Source organism: Microcaecilia unicolor, chromosome 3 (genome assembly GCF_901765095.1).
Source record: "Microcaecilia unicolor chromosome 3, aMicUni1.1, whole genome shotgun sequence".
Taxonomy (NCBI): Eukaryota; Metazoa; Chordata; class Amphibia; order Gymnophiona; family Siphonopidae; genus Microcaecilia; species Microcaecilia unicolor.
In genome coordinates, this window is record NC_044033.1 from 530,806,721 (window position 1) to 530,823,717 (window position 16,997).

General features: G+C 40.2%; 1 protein-coding gene across 1 annotated transcript in view; it reads left to right on the forward strand.

Moving 5' to 3' along the window:
• The window catches only part of SLC16A10 (solute carrier family 16 member 10), a 149,890-nt gene that overhangs the window by 84,075 nt on the left and 48,818 nt on the right, over positions 1-16,997 (forward strand). The window contains exon 2 of the mRNA XM_030199214.1: positions 15,227-15,371. Coding sequence (XP_030055074.1) covers positions 15,227-15,371 — 145 coding nt within the window. The remainder of the gene's footprint in view (positions 1-15,226; positions 15,372-16,997) is intronic.

Below are 16,997 nucleotides of genomic sequence, written 5' to 3' on the forward strand. Positions count from 1 at the left end.
GCCACATTTGAGTGAATCCTCAGCGTTTTCCCTTGCCAAATAAACTTTGTCAAACGGCTCTGCACTCGTTGAAGCAAGTGTTCATCTATTGGCAGTGGTATCGATTGAAAAAGATATAATAGTCGCGGCAAAATATTCATTTTTACTGTGGCTATCCTGCCAAACCAGGACAATCCAAGCGGTTCCCATCTATCCAAGTCTGACTTGAGTTCAGTCACTAAGGGATTATAATTCACCTCACTTAGGCGTTGTAAATTACTAATGAGAAAGACTCCCAGATATCTAATACCATCAGTCACCCACCGCAAAGGGAACAGCCTTTGACAGGTCTGATATATTTGCGTTTCCACTCCCTGTGCTAGTGCTTCTGTCTTAGTATAATTAATTTTAAAACCAGAGACCCTGCTATAGTCCTCCATATTCTGAAACAGCTTTGGAAGGGAGTCCAAAGGGGATGTGATTGTCAACAGAACATCATCAGCAAAAAGTGCAACTTTGGATTCCCACTCTCCTACCTTCACACCCGTAATTCCCGGGTCATTTCTAATGACCCACGCCAGGGGTTCCATCACCATAGCAAACAAAAGGGGTGACAGTGGACACCCCTGGCGTGTACCTCTTTGTAAATCGAAAAAGGGGGAAACATGTCCATTGATCTTTAAACAAGCTTTGGGTCTGGTGTAAAATTCCCTGATCCAACCCATAAAATGAGCGCCAATACCAAAACGCTGCATTATCTGATAAAGAAAAGGCCAATGAACCCTATCAAATGCCTTTTCAGCATCGATACTTAACAAACAATAGGGTGTGTTTCTCTGTTTTGCAGCATACATAACATCTATTGTTCGCCGTATGTTATCAGAAGCTTGTCTATTGGCAATGAATCCCACTTGATCTGGGTGAATGATAGATGGTAAAACTACAGATAGCCTAGTAGCCAGCACCTTTGCCAGAATACGCACGTCAACATTTAAAATTGAGATTGGTCTATAGGAGGAGCATTCAGTCACATCTTTGTTGGGCTTAGGAATGACAGCAATCCATGCCTCCCGCATAGTTTCTGGCATACTTCCCCCTGTTCGTATGGAGTTAAGCACTTCTGCTAATAAAGGTGCTAAATATGGAGCAAATCTTTTATAAAATTCACTTGTATACCCGTCTAACCCGGGCGCTTTACCAGTTTTTAGGGATTTAATAGCTGTAAGCACCTCTTTTGCCTCAATAGGAGCATCTAGCACTACCTTATGTTCTGGAGTAATATTGGGCAAATCTAGTTTCTCCAAGTATGATCGAACTTCCCCCTCCTGGATCGAGTCATCCCTAGAGTACAATGCCTCGTAATACTGGCTAAATCGATTTCTAATCTCCTGCGACTGTCGGAGTCGTTCCCCTTGTTGTCCCTTAATACAAAAAATGGTACGCTCTATCCGAAGCTTTCGTAGTTTAAGCGCTAGTTGCCTACTAATCTTATTTTTCTTTGTATAATTATGAAGCTTTAATTTTGCGTTAAGGAAGTCTAGCTCCTGACCTTATAGTGCATCTAATTGTATCCTCTTAGCTTGTAGGACTCGGAACATCTAAGAGAGCCAGTACTTTTATGTTTTAATTCCAATTCCCCAATCTGGCTTCTCAACTGGTTTAATTCGCTCTCTCTTTTCCGTTTAAGTCGTCCTGCTACTGTCATGAAATGACCTCGGGACACTGCCTTAAGCGCATCCCAAATTATTGCTACAGAGGGACCTGAGTTTAAATTAAATGACAAATATTCCTCAAGTACTTTAATGTAGTCAGTACATGCCTCTTCTTGTTTTAGGATCAGATTGTTAAGAGTCCAAGTACCTCCCCTGCTCTCCACCAGATGACTATCCCACTGCAACATACATGGAGCATGATCAGAGAGGGTAATATTCCCAATTTGGGCCTTCCCGAGTTGAGTTCCTATTAGTTTATCTGTAAGAATGTAATCTATTCGGGAGTATGTCTGATGAGCTTGAGAATAATAGGAATAGTCACGCTCTCGGGGATGGCTTTCCCTCCAGGGATCACTAAACCCCATATCCTCTACAAAAGTGGTAAAATGTTTAGCAAGTATCTTATCATTCTTGGTGAGAGAGCCAGATCGATCTAACTCTGGGTGCAAGGTAGCATTAAAGTCGCCACCTAATATCACAGACCCTCCTTTCACTGTTAACAATGTTCGCTTTAGCAACTGAAAGAAGGAGTGTTGCTCTGAGTTAGGGCCATAGATAGATCCAAATGTAACCTCTCTATCACCTATAGTACCTCTGAGCAGAACATAACGTCCCTTTTGGTCCCGTTTCACTTGGTGGACCTGCAGTGGAAGACTATTGTGAAAAAGTAGAGCTACCCCTCTCTGTTTCTTATTAGAAACATCAGATGCAAAGTATATTTTGGAATATTGAGGATGTTTAAACAGATTTTCATGAGCTTTCTTCAAATGTGTTTCCTGTAACTGTATAACATGTGGCTTTAATCTCAAAATTTCTTGCCACACTAGCTGACGCTTTCTCGGAGCATTGAGGCCCCTCACATTAAGGGTTACTATGTGTACCTTATGTACCATTAGGGTTGTGTCAACTTAATCTCTGTCGTAAGCATGAATGCTGTATTTGAGTAAAGTACTCTCCATACCCTCCCCCCTCCCACCCTCCCCTGCCCAACCCCCTGCCAAGAAGACCCACCAAACGAGGAAAGACAAGGAGAGAGCCAAAACCCGGCTCCTCCCCTGTCTTTAACTCCCAGCAAGATCAACAAACCCATCCGCAGCCCCCAGCTCCAACCCCCCACCCCTCTCGACTCTTTTGTAATACACAGATATTGACTATATCTTTCTCCAGTGGTTTCTCATATAGACACATTAGTTCAATTGCAGAACACTACCAGTTCTTTAGGTCGACTCCATTTCAGCAGAGATCATGTGACCGATTTAGATGTCGACATTCGAGGTTTCTTGGCTTTATTGAAGACCTGCTGCCATTGCCGCACTTTATCTCGTGTTGTCACGGATGTTGTCGCGGGTGCCTGCTCTGTCTCCACTTCCATCAGCCCTGCCTTTTGCAGTCGTTGCCGAGCCATATCCACAGTTCGGACTTTATGAAGATGGCCTGCTATAGTAAAGCACAATGAGAACGGGAATGCCCAGCGATACTTAATATTATGTTTCCCCAGGAACTCCAAGATGGGTTTCATGGTTCGTCTTTGTTGTAATGTATAGGCCGAGATGTCTTGATAAATAGTCACTACGTTCTCTTGAAATTGTAAGTCTTTCTTTTGTCTTGATAAAGCAAGCACATTTTCCTTCTCAGCGTACTTCCAAAAACGTACGACAATATCCCGTGGTTTATTAGCCAACGGCTTTCCCAATGCTCTGTGAGCCCGTTCAATTTCTGGGAGTGTTGTGTCTGGGCCTGCTTCCAGCAATTGTGCACACAGTTCATTTATTATTTTAAGCACGTCCTCTTGTTCACCTGCCTCCGGAATTCCCCGGAAGCGTAAGTTGTTTCTCCTTCCCCGATTTTCAATATCGTCCATTTTATATTGTAATTCTTCTAGTTGGGTAAGGAGGCCCTCTTCACGCTGTTTTGCTTGCGCCAGCACTTCCTCCTGTTCCTCAACTCGGCCTTCGAGCTCTTCTAATCGGGTCCCGACCTCTTTAATCTCACCTCTTAAATTGTCTATACTTTCCACAATCTCCGATTTCATATGAGCCAGATCTTTCCGGAGTTCTTTAAGTATTTTAGTAAATTGCGAGTCGCGAACTCGAGCCGTTTCATCGTCAGAGCGTACCGATTCAGAATCCGACACAGCCTCGTGCTGTGGAGACATATGGCGCCCATGAATCTTGCTCGCCCTTTGGCTGCTCCGCGGACCGCTCTTAGAGTCTGATACTTTTGATTTCTGCGACATCTTGACTTGTCACTGCATCCACTAGATTTAAGCTTGTTATCGCTAGTTTTTTCATCAATCTGCGCCTCTATGTTCGCTATTTTAACGAGAGAAGCCCGGGAGCTCCGAGCCTAGGCTGCCATCGAGGATGATGACGTCACCGGAAGTCCCCTGATCGACATTTTAATATGACCAATATACAGCAGATAATGAAGACAGTGAATACAATAGATGACTTGTGTAGAGCACAGGACATATTAGAGTGTAATCTAATATTTAAATGGAAGCATCGGATGGCTAATTAAATTGATCACAGTTGCATCTTTGCAAACAGAACAGTGGTTACAGTGATGACGACCTTACTTCCTGCTGTATTGCCACAGGGAAAACTGAAGAGAACAAATATGCCAGTCTTTTGAATTTCTAGTCCTACAAAATGCAAACAGGATGGGGAACCAAATCATATGCTTGTAAACATGCCAATCTTTCTTAATGTGTGTTCAAAAAATACTTTAGTAAAGAGGTGTGTTTATTTTGTTTGATTTCTATTGATAACCTAAAAAATACTTTGAATGTGGTAAAACCACACACTAAGGCTGAATCCTGAGCATCTTGATATTTATGCAAAGGTGAAGTTTCTAAGCTTCAAAAGAACCAACTTTGTCAAGATAGGGGAATAATGAAGGAGTTAGCTGGTTGGGGAACATCTGAGGAAAGTAGAAAAGCTGTGGGCAAAACTGAAAGGAGCTATTTTTAAGGGCAACAAATTCTTTTTGGTAGGAAGGTAAAAAACATGACTGCCCATTCTCAGTAACAACTAACTTCTCCTTTGGAGTTAGTAGTTACTGAGGAGTAGAGGAGTAGCCTTGCGTTTAGTATAGCGGGCTTTGATCCTGGTGAACTGGGTTTGATTCTCACTGCAGCTCCTTATGACTCTGGGACAGTCATTGCCCCATGTACAAAATAAGTACCTGTATATAATATGTAAACCACTTTGATTGTAACCACAAAAAGGCAGTATATCAAGTCCCACCCCCCTTCCCTAAGAGATCCCATGTGCCTGTCCCACGCTTTCTTAAATTTAGTCCTTGTCTCCACAACCTCCACCAGGAAGCCATTCCACGCATTCACCACCTTTTCTGTGAACGAGTATTTTCTTAGATTACTCCTAAGCCTATTTCCTCTTAACTTCATTCTATGTCCTCATTTCCAGAGTTTTCCTTCGTTTGAAAAAGGCTCACCTTTTGTACATTAAATCCACTGAGGTATTTAAATGTCTCTGTCTGTCCCCTCTCACGCCTTTCTTCCAGTGTATACATGTTGAGGTTCATAAACCTGGCCTTATAGGTTCTATGACAGACTAGTGACCAATTTTGTAGTCACCCTCTGGACTGACTCCATCCTGTTTATATCTTTCCATAGGTGCAATCTCCAGAACTGCACACAGTAGTCTAAATGGGGCCTCACCAGAGACTTATACAAGGGCACTATCGCCTCTTTTTTTTTTTTTTTTTTTTTTTTTTCCTGCTGGTCATCCCTCTCCTTATGCAGCTGAGCATCCTGGCTTTGACCGTTGCCTTTTATACTTGTTTGGTCACCTTAAGATCAGACACAATTGCCCCCAAGTCCTGCTCTTCCTTTGTACACATGTCTATACTGTACTGGTCACTTGGATTTTTGTAACCCAAGTGCATGACCCTTTATTTTTTAGCATTAAATCTTAGTTGCCAATTATTACAGCATTCTTCAAGCTTCACTAGATCCTTCCTCATGCTATTCACATCCTCTGGGGTGTTCACTCTATTACAGTTTATGATCTGCAAAGAGATAAACCTTATCAGACAGTCCTTCTGCAATATCACTCAAAGATGTTAAAGAACCAGCCCAAGAACTGAACCCTGTGATACATCACTGACATACTTTCCCTCAGAGCAAGCTCCATTTACCACTACCCTCTGTCTCCTTACTTTTAACCAGTTTTTAACCCAGTCAGTCACTTTAGGTCCCACAGTTTTAGTCACCTGTGCGGAACCGTGTCAAAGGCTGTGCTAAACTATAGTATATCTCCTATCAAACTGAGCTCTCTTTTTCATCAAGCACTGCCATTTCCTCCCCTCACCCTCCCCACTGACAGTTTGAACTTCGTGGGTGTGGCTTGGATCTCTTTCAGGGAGAGAAAACTAACAACTTATAGCAGCAGCTTCAGAGAGCATTTTCCATCTCACAGATAGGCTGCAGAGAATACCTTCTCCTGCTTTAGACTTAGCCTGGCCTCAGAATGACATCCTATAGTATATCTCCTATCAAACTGAGCTCTCTTTTTCATCAAGCACTGCCATTTCCTCCCCTTTGAACTTCGTGGGTGTGGCTTGGATCTCTTTCAGGGAGAGAAAACTAACAACTTATAGCAGCAGCTTCAGAGAGCATTTTCCATCTCACAGATAGGCTGCAGAGAATACCTTCTCCTGCTTTAGACTTAGCCTGGCCTCAGAATGACATCCTATAGTATATCTCCTATCAAACTGAGCTCTCTTTTTCATCAAGCACTGCCATTTCCTCCCCTTTGAACTTCGTGGGTGTGGCTTGGATCTCTTTCAGGGAGAGAAAACTAACAACTTATAGCAGCAGCTTCAGAGAGCATTTTCCATCTCACAGATAGGCTGCAGAGAATACCTTCTCCTGCTTTAGACTTAGCCTGGCCTCAGAATGACATCCTATAGTATATCTCCTATCAAACTGAGCTCTCTTTTTCATCAAGCACTGCCATTTCCTCCCCTTTGAACTTCGTGGGTGTGGCTTGGATCTCTTTCAGGGAGAGAAAACTAACAACTTATAGCAGCAGCTTCAGAGAGCATTTTCCATCTCACAGATAGGCTGCAGAGAATACCTTCTCCTGCTTCCACCCACCCTACCCCTCTACCCACCCACCCCTAGAGTGACATGTCTTATATAACCTCCCTATCAACCCACTCATTACTTTACCTCACCCATTTCTATTCTTCTATCACCTTCTCCCACTACTCCAACCAGAGTTACACCTAATCACACTGACCACCCTTCAACATCTTCAGTCCTTCTGTGACTGTTCTCTTGTGCTTGACTGCTTAAATATTTTAAATTTAAATGCTTTACTTTTTGTCTATTAGATTGTAAGCTCTTTGAGCAGGGACTGTCTTTCTTCTGTGTTTGTACAGCGCTGCGTACACTTTGTAGCGCTCTAGAAATGTTAAATAGTAGTAGTAGTAGTAAACTCCAAGTACACATCTAGCGCTCATCCCACGTCCAAATGTCTGGTCACCCAGTCAAACAAATCAGATTTGTCTGATAAGACCTTCATCTAGTGAAACCATGCTGCCTTGGTCCTGCAGTCCATTCGATTCGAGAAACCTCACAATCCTCTGCTTTAGAAGTGTTTCCATTTGTTTACTTACCACTAAGGTCAGACTGACAGGTCTGTAATTCCCAACCTCCTCCATCTGCTGTTGTGCAGAGGGACCACATCCGCTCTTCACTCCAGACTCTAAAGAAGCATTGAAGAGGTCAGACAGTGGAGCTGCAAGAACATCTTTGAGCACCCTCGGATGTATCCCATCAGGCCCCATCATTTTGTCTATTTTTAGTTTACCTCCTTATGAACACAGTGTTCTGAGAATCTGTCTTGGTCTACCATACATCCATTCACATTATTCATTAGACTTTCTTTTATTTATTAGGATTTATTTACTGCCTTTTTGAAGGAATTTACTCCAGGCAGTGTACAACAAGCATAAGTCAAACATAAGTAATAGACAATTACAGCAGTAAAAATATTCAAACACAAAGTATGGCATAGTATACCACATTACAATGCCAACACAATAAAACATTTTACAGCATAGGGTGTAAGCAGAGATGGAACATATAGATAGAAAAGGTAGAGAGACATTAACCTTTATTTTCTGTAGTCCTACCCCCCTGGCCTTTCATCTGTGATCACAGAACAGAAATAAGGAGTTCAGCTTTATCCTTATCAGCTTCTACATATTCCTCCCCTTTACCCTTGAGCCTCCAATGCCATTTTGGCACTTCCTGCTATCACTTTTACATATCTAAAAAAAACAACCTAACATCTGTAGAATGTGTTATCTGTGAAACCAATCTCCAGTGGTGTATTGAAACACTTTCTTACACTGCTGCTTTGCAACAAAAGCCTGCCTCCAAGAAAAGGTGGGGGAGAGGGTAGGAGGGCTAATGCAAAATCACTTCTAAAGTAAGTAGGAAATCCACAGATAAATCTCTGATTTTCTACCAAGACCAGTGTTGTTATTAAATCATTTATTTATAATTTAATTTTTAATTTTACAAGGGTCACTTGCAAACAGTAATACAGAGATGACTGCACATTAATACAAGATAAGAAGAAAACAATCCCAACTGTATATATGGATTATATACAATCTTTCTCTTTCTTAGACCACAAAGTGAAGAAAAATAGGGAGAGTGAGATAAGACAAGATCATCAATTAAACAGTAAACAGAAAAAAAGAAAACATGGTATTAACCTGATTATCCCCAGATATTACTCATCTAATTCATTATTCCACATTGATCATCTGGTTGGCTTCTTCAAGACCAAATATGGTGTATAGTCAATTCATTTCATTGAGAACATACTTATTGTCCAGATTTTAGTTAGAAAGTTAGGAGTGGAGGAGTGGCCTAGTGGTTAGGGTGGTGGACTTTGGTCCTGGGGAACTGAGGAACTGAGTTCGATTCCCACTTCAGGCACAGGCAGCTCCTTGTGACTCTGGGCAAGTCACTTAACCCTCCATTGCTCCATGTAAGCCGCATTGAGCCTACCATGAGTGGGAAAGCGCGGGGTACAAATGTAACAAAAAAAAAAAAACATCTGATTACGTTCTCTCTCTTTTAAAAACCAGAAATTATTTAACAATACATATACTTAAGTCTCTAATTCAAATCCCACTGATTAAAGCAATCCCAGTTTTCACAGGCTTCACTCCTTTCAAAGTAATAATTAAGGAAATATTTCTGAGGAAAACTTTAGGAGTCATACCTGGAACTCTGGGGAAAAACAATAATCTCAACATTTATCATCCACAATAACATCCACCTTATCATTCAAAGTTTCTGGTCCATTATCATTTTCAGGATCATAACCACTTCTAGCTTGTGTAGAACTTCATTTATTATATCAATTTTTCACTCTCAAAGGGTTCAGTCAAATTGTCCATGTAACTCTCCAATAACATTATATCTGAAACAAAGTTATTTACTACCGCCGTCAGGTCCCGAAGCGCCTTCCAGATGGCATTCAATGTAACCTCCACGGAAGACCAAGACCAGTGTTAAACAAATATCAGACATTTAAGTTTTAGTAAGAGGAAAAGAAAGCCGCTTTGGTTCTCAAAGGCAATAGCCTATTGGGAGGTGACACAGAAGAATGCCTTTTGTATTTTATGGCCCTGTCTTTATTAATGTAAACAAGGATAATAAAAAAACAAACTGTGGAAATATCAAAAACACCACTCTTCCTCCCCCCCCCCATCCAAACATTCCCCCTTCAAGGTACCCCACCCTAAATGTTCAACAATCAACTATGAGCCGCATGGCGAAAGTGTGTTCCAAAAGTTACTCTAGATAAATTTAGTCACTCTGATGGGGAGGTGATGTCTTGAGCCGCTAATAGCTCAATTTGTAACAAGGTAATCATATGAGAATGCCATTGCTGCAAGGATGGGGCCTATGGAGACAACCAATACAACAAGATCGACTTCTTTGCCATTAGTATTGTGCAATGTAAGAAGCCCTTCAGCTCCCCTGGTAGAGGAGTTGAGAGAGTACAGCAGTCAAATGGGAGCAGAGGATCCATGTGAATTCCACAACTCCATTGTGACAAGGTACTAGAAAGTAGTTGACAACCAAAAACACCTTTCTAGGGAACACATAGACCCAAGATGAACTTAAACTGCAATTCCCAACAATTGACATTCTCTATAAAGCTCTTTATTTTATTTATTTGTGACATTTATATCCCACATTATCCCAAACAAGTTTGAGTTCAATATGGCTTACAATAAAAACATCCTCCCCTCACCACTGAAAAAAAAGAACTGCTGGTCCCACGCTGTTGCGCCAGGCAGGATAGCAATCATACATGGACGATGGAGCACGTCTCGCACAAAGACCTATCTAAGGTTGTTATAAGCTCCAGACCGGCAACGTGGACCCACGTTACCCGTTTGTGAGAATTATAGGCCTGCTTGACCTCTGAGAATTTTCTCTACCCACTACTGATAGTTTTTGCATATATGCAACTGTCATTACGATATAAATTTGCCTTGGGAGTATTTGAGTAAAGATGTCCAGGAAGAACTGGCTTCAGCTTATACATTAGGCTAACAGAAGAAGGTGCCATCGTCTTGTCATTGGCATCTAAAGGACAGTACAACTGAATTGGACTATGCATAGTTTTGCATGCTTTCAAGTGGAGACCTTTCTATCATGCTTTCATTGGCACAATTCCCATGCTCATGGATTGCGCATAAAATGGGATGACCTATGTGAAAATATCTTAAGTAACATAGCTCTCCTCAAATTTACATCAACCCAGAAAATTTCACCTTGGTTTAATCAATCTATCCTTCTTTTGAAAAGAAAATGTAGAAAAGTGGAAAAGAAAATGGGCTAAAGACAAATCAACAGCAGAGCAACTGGTTCCTTTTTTCGAACAAAAAATAGTTAAAATCAGAAAAGGAATCCTCAAATTAAGTCAACTATCAAGATATTTACGAAAACAGTCAGAAACACATACAGGAATAGCCACCAACAGAATCTGGTCTTCTTTCCAACTACCAACCCATGACACAGTAAAACATTACCTCCTAAAATATTCAAACTCACAATGAATACTAGATCCTTGTCGTAGTTACCTTATGAAGGAAGCTCCTAATATATTCATCAGTCTGATTCAGCAGTATATCTACTTTCTTCTATTCCACGGCACTTTCCCTGATAATAAAGGTTCTATTATCCTAATACCAATACCAAAAAACAATTCAATTACCATAACTGATGTAACAAACTACAGACCAGTAGCCTCCATTCCTTTGATGATAAAGGTGATGGAAGGAATAGTAGCAGCACAAACTATGGATTACCTTTCTTCCTAATACACAAATCGCAATCAAGTTTCAGACCATGCTATAGCACCGAGACTGTCCTTACTACCCTAGTATCAAATCTCAGAATAGAAATTAGCATAGGGTCTAAGATCTTAATAATGCAGTTTGATATGTCTAGTGCATTCGATGTAGTAGATCATAATATCCTACTAAACATACTAGACAACTTTGGTATATATGTGGCACAGTCCACAAATGGTTTCAAGGATTCCTGAAATTAAGATCTTACAAAGTGAAAATGAAAGGAACCGTATCCTCTCCTTGGTCATCGGACTGTGGAGTCCCTCAGGGTTCTCCATTATCGCCCATTCTGTTTAATGTAATGATGTCACCACTAGGCAACAGACTAGAAACAGCAGGATTCAAAACATTCATATATGCTGATGATATTACCATATACATAATTTTCAAGTAGAACATTAAAGACATCTTACAAAAGGCAAAGCTTGACTTAAATTTGATGGAAATCTGGGCCTCAGAATCCAAATTAAAGCTAAATATAGAAAAAAAACTAAATTAATGGTCATTACCAACCTATTTGACCAAAACAACTACAACATTTTCACAATTGACAACACTTCATTCCCCATTGACAATCTGAAAATTCTAGGTATAATTATAGACAAACATTAACATTTACTTAAGTTTCCTTAGTAATTACAAAATCTTTCAGGTCTCTTTGGAAACTAAAAAAGGATCAGACCCTATCAGAAACAGAAACATTCAGACTATTGGTACAATCATTAACATTATCCCAATTCGATTATTGTAATGCCATATATGTTGGCTGTAAGGAGAACCTGTTGAAAAAACTCCAAACAGCTCAAAACACTGCAGTCAGCTTCATATATAAAATCTCTCGTTTTAAAAGTGCCTCCCCTTTATTAATCAAATTACACTGGCTTCCCATCAAAGCAAGAATCACATTCAAATTATGTACCTTTATCTTTCAAATACTAAATGGCACAGCTCCAGATTATATGGTACCATTAACCTAATAGTGCCCAATACAAATATGGGAACATTGGGCACTAATGGGTTAATAAACTTACCTCAAAAACTCTGAATATGAGGCAAGAAACTCTCTCAGACTACACCTCCCAAATTGCAAAAAAAGTGATCTACAAACTGTCCACTCTGCAGACTTCACTTACCTAGGAACCAAATGGTGGAACTCCTGACCACCCAAAATAAGAAATATACAGGAATATACTAGATTCTGCAAAATCCTCAAATCGTTCCTATTCAAACAAACCCTCACAAAGAACAACCATATCTCAAACAACTAATTATGACCTGAATTGGTTATTACTCTATTTACCATTAACTTTCTCTTTGCTTCATGTATAATTTCTCATTCATAATAGATTTTCTAAATGTTAAATATCCATAGCTATCCCAGTATGTTTGATATTGTATTGTAAAATTAGATTCTTACAATGAATTACTTTCTTATGCATTATTCTTTGTTATGCATCCTATACTGTTTATTGTAAGCCACATTGAACTCAAACTTGTTTGGGATAATGTGGGATATAAATGTCACAAATAAATAAAACATTTGTCAAACGATACCTATGCAAGGGTGAGCAGGTTCTGCTACTTCAGTTTGACATCTCGACAGCATTCGACGTGGTGGATCACCCACTATTACTGGAGCGATTGAACCAGATTGGGAAAACCGTATCAGTTCTCAAATGGTTCAACAAATTCGTTTGAAACAAAACAGAAACCTTTTCAAAGGATTACGCAATGTGGGGTTCCCCAAGGCTCCCAACTCTCCCCTATGATCAGGAGAATTACTACTATTATATGCAGATAACATAGTAAATGACTGCAGATAAAGACCTGAACAGTTAAGGTTTGTTATTTAAGATATTTAGAAAATTACTTAAAACGTACCTGTTTAATAAATTCTCTGAGCAGATGCTCAAAAGCAAATGCAAGCGCTAGAGACCCTTAGCGCCAGACTAGCGCCTGTATTTGCTGGTGCTGAATGATCGAAGGGCTCTAGTGCGGGGAATACTGAGCGCGCCAGAGCATAGCATAAGAGGTAGACAAATTAAATAACTACCCATTCCCTCCCAATGATCAGAAGAATAGTGCCCAAACCCCAAACTGCCTTACCGCCCCAGAATTAAGCCAGCTCAGAGCTGACATAAGGGTACAGGAGAAGCCCCCTCCTCTCCTCTCCTCCTCCTCCTTTCTCAACTGTTCCTTGTAGATTAGCCCATGGGACGGCCAATCCTGCTTGTGAAGGCAGAGCTCTGGGCTCAGGGGCTGCTTCTTTGCACTTCATGCAGGGACACCAGCCTGGTCTTTCATCTTCTCTTATTCAGTAAGGTGCTGTTTCCCCTTGTTTTCCTGTCTGGCTGCTCTGTGAAGTTTCTGGTGAGCTGTTTCAGGGTAGGGTAGAGTAGCTTTTGGGGTCTATTTCTGTTGTATTTCTTGTGCTGAGTCTATACTGGCATTTCAGCTTTCTTCAGAGAAGTGCTGGGCATGATATAATTTAGGGCTGGCTCCTGATAGGGTTCAGCAGTAGTAGACTGTTTCCTTGGAGTCGAGCTGGTCAGATTTTTGTTGTTGTTGTTCATGCTCTGTCTCCATGCCTGAGTGCATGCGCCAGAATAGCACGCCAGAACAGCTGAATGCTCAACGCTTATAGCGTACCTATATTTGCATGTAATTAACATTGAACATTTGGGGAGAGTTCTGGTGTGCTGTTCAATGCAGAGCCGGAGTTTTGATCATCTGCCTGAGTAATTATTGCTAATATTTTTTTTCTGTTTATGTAATTTCACTAGATATTGCTAGCCCTCTTGATTGTAATCTGTGCTGAGTTTATTTTTGGTTTTCAGTGGGTTATAACATTTATTGTATTGTATTCTATAGCAATCGGTGCTATTTAATCAATGTGCTGCGATATCCCTCCAATTGAAATTCACTGCCTGATGCAGATTGTTTATGGTGATGACTGTGTTGATGTGAGTACTCAGTATCACTGGGCCAGAGGATGTGGTATCAGTGGTTGATGTATCTGGGTTTACAAAAAGATTTGGAGAACTTCCTGGAGAAAAAGTCCGTAGTCTGCTATTGAGCTAGACATGGGGAAAGCCACTGGTTGTCCCTGGGATCAGTTTATCAGGTACTTGTGACCTGAAGTGGCCACTGTTGGAAGCAGGATATTGGGCTAGATGGACCATTAGTCTGACCCAGTACGGCTATTTTTATGTTCTTATAAAATGTAAAGATTGTGGACTAGGAAGGACTATTTTGTGTGATTAAAAACAAAGTAGACTACCCAGTTTAGGAGAGATCGTTAGGTTTTTCTGATGTAGCCTGACTACAGGAAGTTGAGTTCATATTAAGTGAGCTTGAGTAGCACATTTCTGATTTCACTCCCAACTGTTATCAATAGAAATCAAACAAAATAAAACATGGAAAATAAAATAAAATGATACCTTTTTTATTGGACATAACTTAATACATTTCTATATTAAGTTATGTCCAATAAAAAAGGTGGTATCTTATTTTCTTTTCCATGTTTTATTTTGTTTGATTTCTATTGATAACCTTAAGAGTGGACTAACACGGCTACCACACTCCTCTACTCCCAACTGTAAAACTCCACCTGTAAAACTCTAGAGCAGTGGTTCCCAAACCTGGTCCTGGAGGCACCCCAGCCAGTCAGGTTTTCAGGATACCCACAATGAATATTCATGAGAGAGATTTGCATGTACTGCCTCCACTGCTTGCAAATCGTTCTCAATATTCATTGTGGATATACTCAAAACCTGACTGACTGGAGTGCCTCTACAGAAAGATGTAATCTCCATTAACATGTTTATTGCATATGGATTGTACCATTATTGATTTTTAACCTCAGACTGATAGAATATACTATTACTATAAATAACTGTGGCTTATATAGCCCATCCAGCAGGCAGTTCATTAGGTTCCAGGTGCAGTAGGTCAGGCTTTTAGAATGAGGTTCACTGCCACAGAGGGCAAAACTAGTAACTACAAAACAGGAAGAAGACAGTGGAGAAAAGGATATGAAACCAGTGTGCTGAGGTTTCTTGGGATAGGTATTGCAGCTGTCACATTGATGTCTTGTTTCTTTCTCTGTCTTGCAGCCTGGGTGAGCTCACTGTGTATGGGAATGATCTTCTTCTGCTCCCCCATCGTCAGTGTATTCACAGATATATTTGGATGTCGAAAAACAGCTGTGATTGGGGCTACTGTGGCTCTAGTAGGGCTCTTCTCCAGCTCCTTTGTAAGGTATGTGCGCTGTAAAATGACAAACTGAATTTGGGTTTAGCTCTTTCCATTGGCATAGAATGCTATTGCTTGCACTGAGGACAGTTAAGCAACCTACAGAAGGGGGCAACTGTAGCTGGGCTTAGTAGAAGTTAGTTGCTCTAGGGAACAGAGATCTCCAGCAGGAGCCTAGTGTAAAGGAGCCCTAGCTGAGCCTAATGAATAATATATTCAGAATTGGTTCTGGTGAGAAGGCAATTATTTCGCTGGGGCCTAGTGAAAGCACATTAGTGGTTCCGAGTGCTAAGTTGTCTTTGGGCTCAGTTACTATACTATTCTATTCTGCTTTTAACTTGCAATTCAAAGTGGATCACAGAACAAAGAGAGACCCCAACTGGATAGAATTACATTAAAATCAATAATCTAATTTTAATTAAAAAAATATTCATCAAAGTCATTTTTATAAAACATTAAGAAACGAACAAAAGTTTTTTTAAAAACTGTTCAAAATGAACTGTAAGGAGTAGTTAAGCAAACTGTTGTAGGTAGATTATTCTATATTTTTGTGCTTGGAAAGCAAAAGAATGTTTCCGAACAGACTTCAATCGCATGTTTTTTTTACAGAAGGGACATCGAGAGAGATTTTTAGAACTCCCTAGATGCCCTTTATAACTTGGGAATATAAGCAAGGAAGTTTCCTACCATAACTGAATTAGCACCATAAACACATTTATAGACCACACAGGCTATTTTAAATGGAATTTGAGGTTCTAATCTTAGTCAACTTCACAAAACCTGCCTGATCCAAAAATCTAGCAGCTGTATTCTGCAGAAGTTGGAGTTGCCGCATTTGTTGTGATGTATGTGATGTCCAGGACAGCCAAAGCTGGACTCTGCTATTCAATACACTGTGATGAGTCCTCAGTCTAATACTGCTAGTGTAGTCTCTTAGCTCTTTCTGAAACCTGTTGACTTCATCTCTGCTACCAGGTAAATACCCTGAAACTGATATTTTTTATCACTGTCTGTTCGTGTTTTATAAACTGCCAACTCTCCCAAAGGATCTGGAGCAGTTAACAAACAAAATAAGCCTTCACAAAAAGGGGAATTACATTTAGTTAGCTATAAGTTACATCAAACAAGTACAAGTAGGTTATAACTCAAAAATGTTTTTAAAGCCTTTCTTAAGTAGAGGAGTGTGGTAGCCGTGTTAGTCCACTCTTAAGGTTATCAATAGAAATCAAACAAAATAAAACATGGAAAAGAAAATAAGATGATACCTTTTTTATTGGACATAACTTAATACATTTCTTGATTAGCTTTCGAAGGTTGCCCTTCTTCGTCAGATCGGAAATAAGCAAATGACGAAGAAGGGCAACCATCTTATTTTCTTTTCCGTGTTTTATTTTGTTTGATTTCTATTGGTAAAGCCTTTCTAAAAGCAAAATAAGATGGAATGGATCTAATGTCTCAAAGGACATCATTCCACATCTTGACTGCCTGTAAAGAAATTAATTCCCATGAATCCTTTTTAAACATATTGCTTTAGATGTGGGATATCTCACATTCTCCAAAGACAAGCAGGCTGATATTCTCACAAGTGGGTGACGCCACGTCGGCCCCGGAGGATTTTAAAGCAAAATCTAA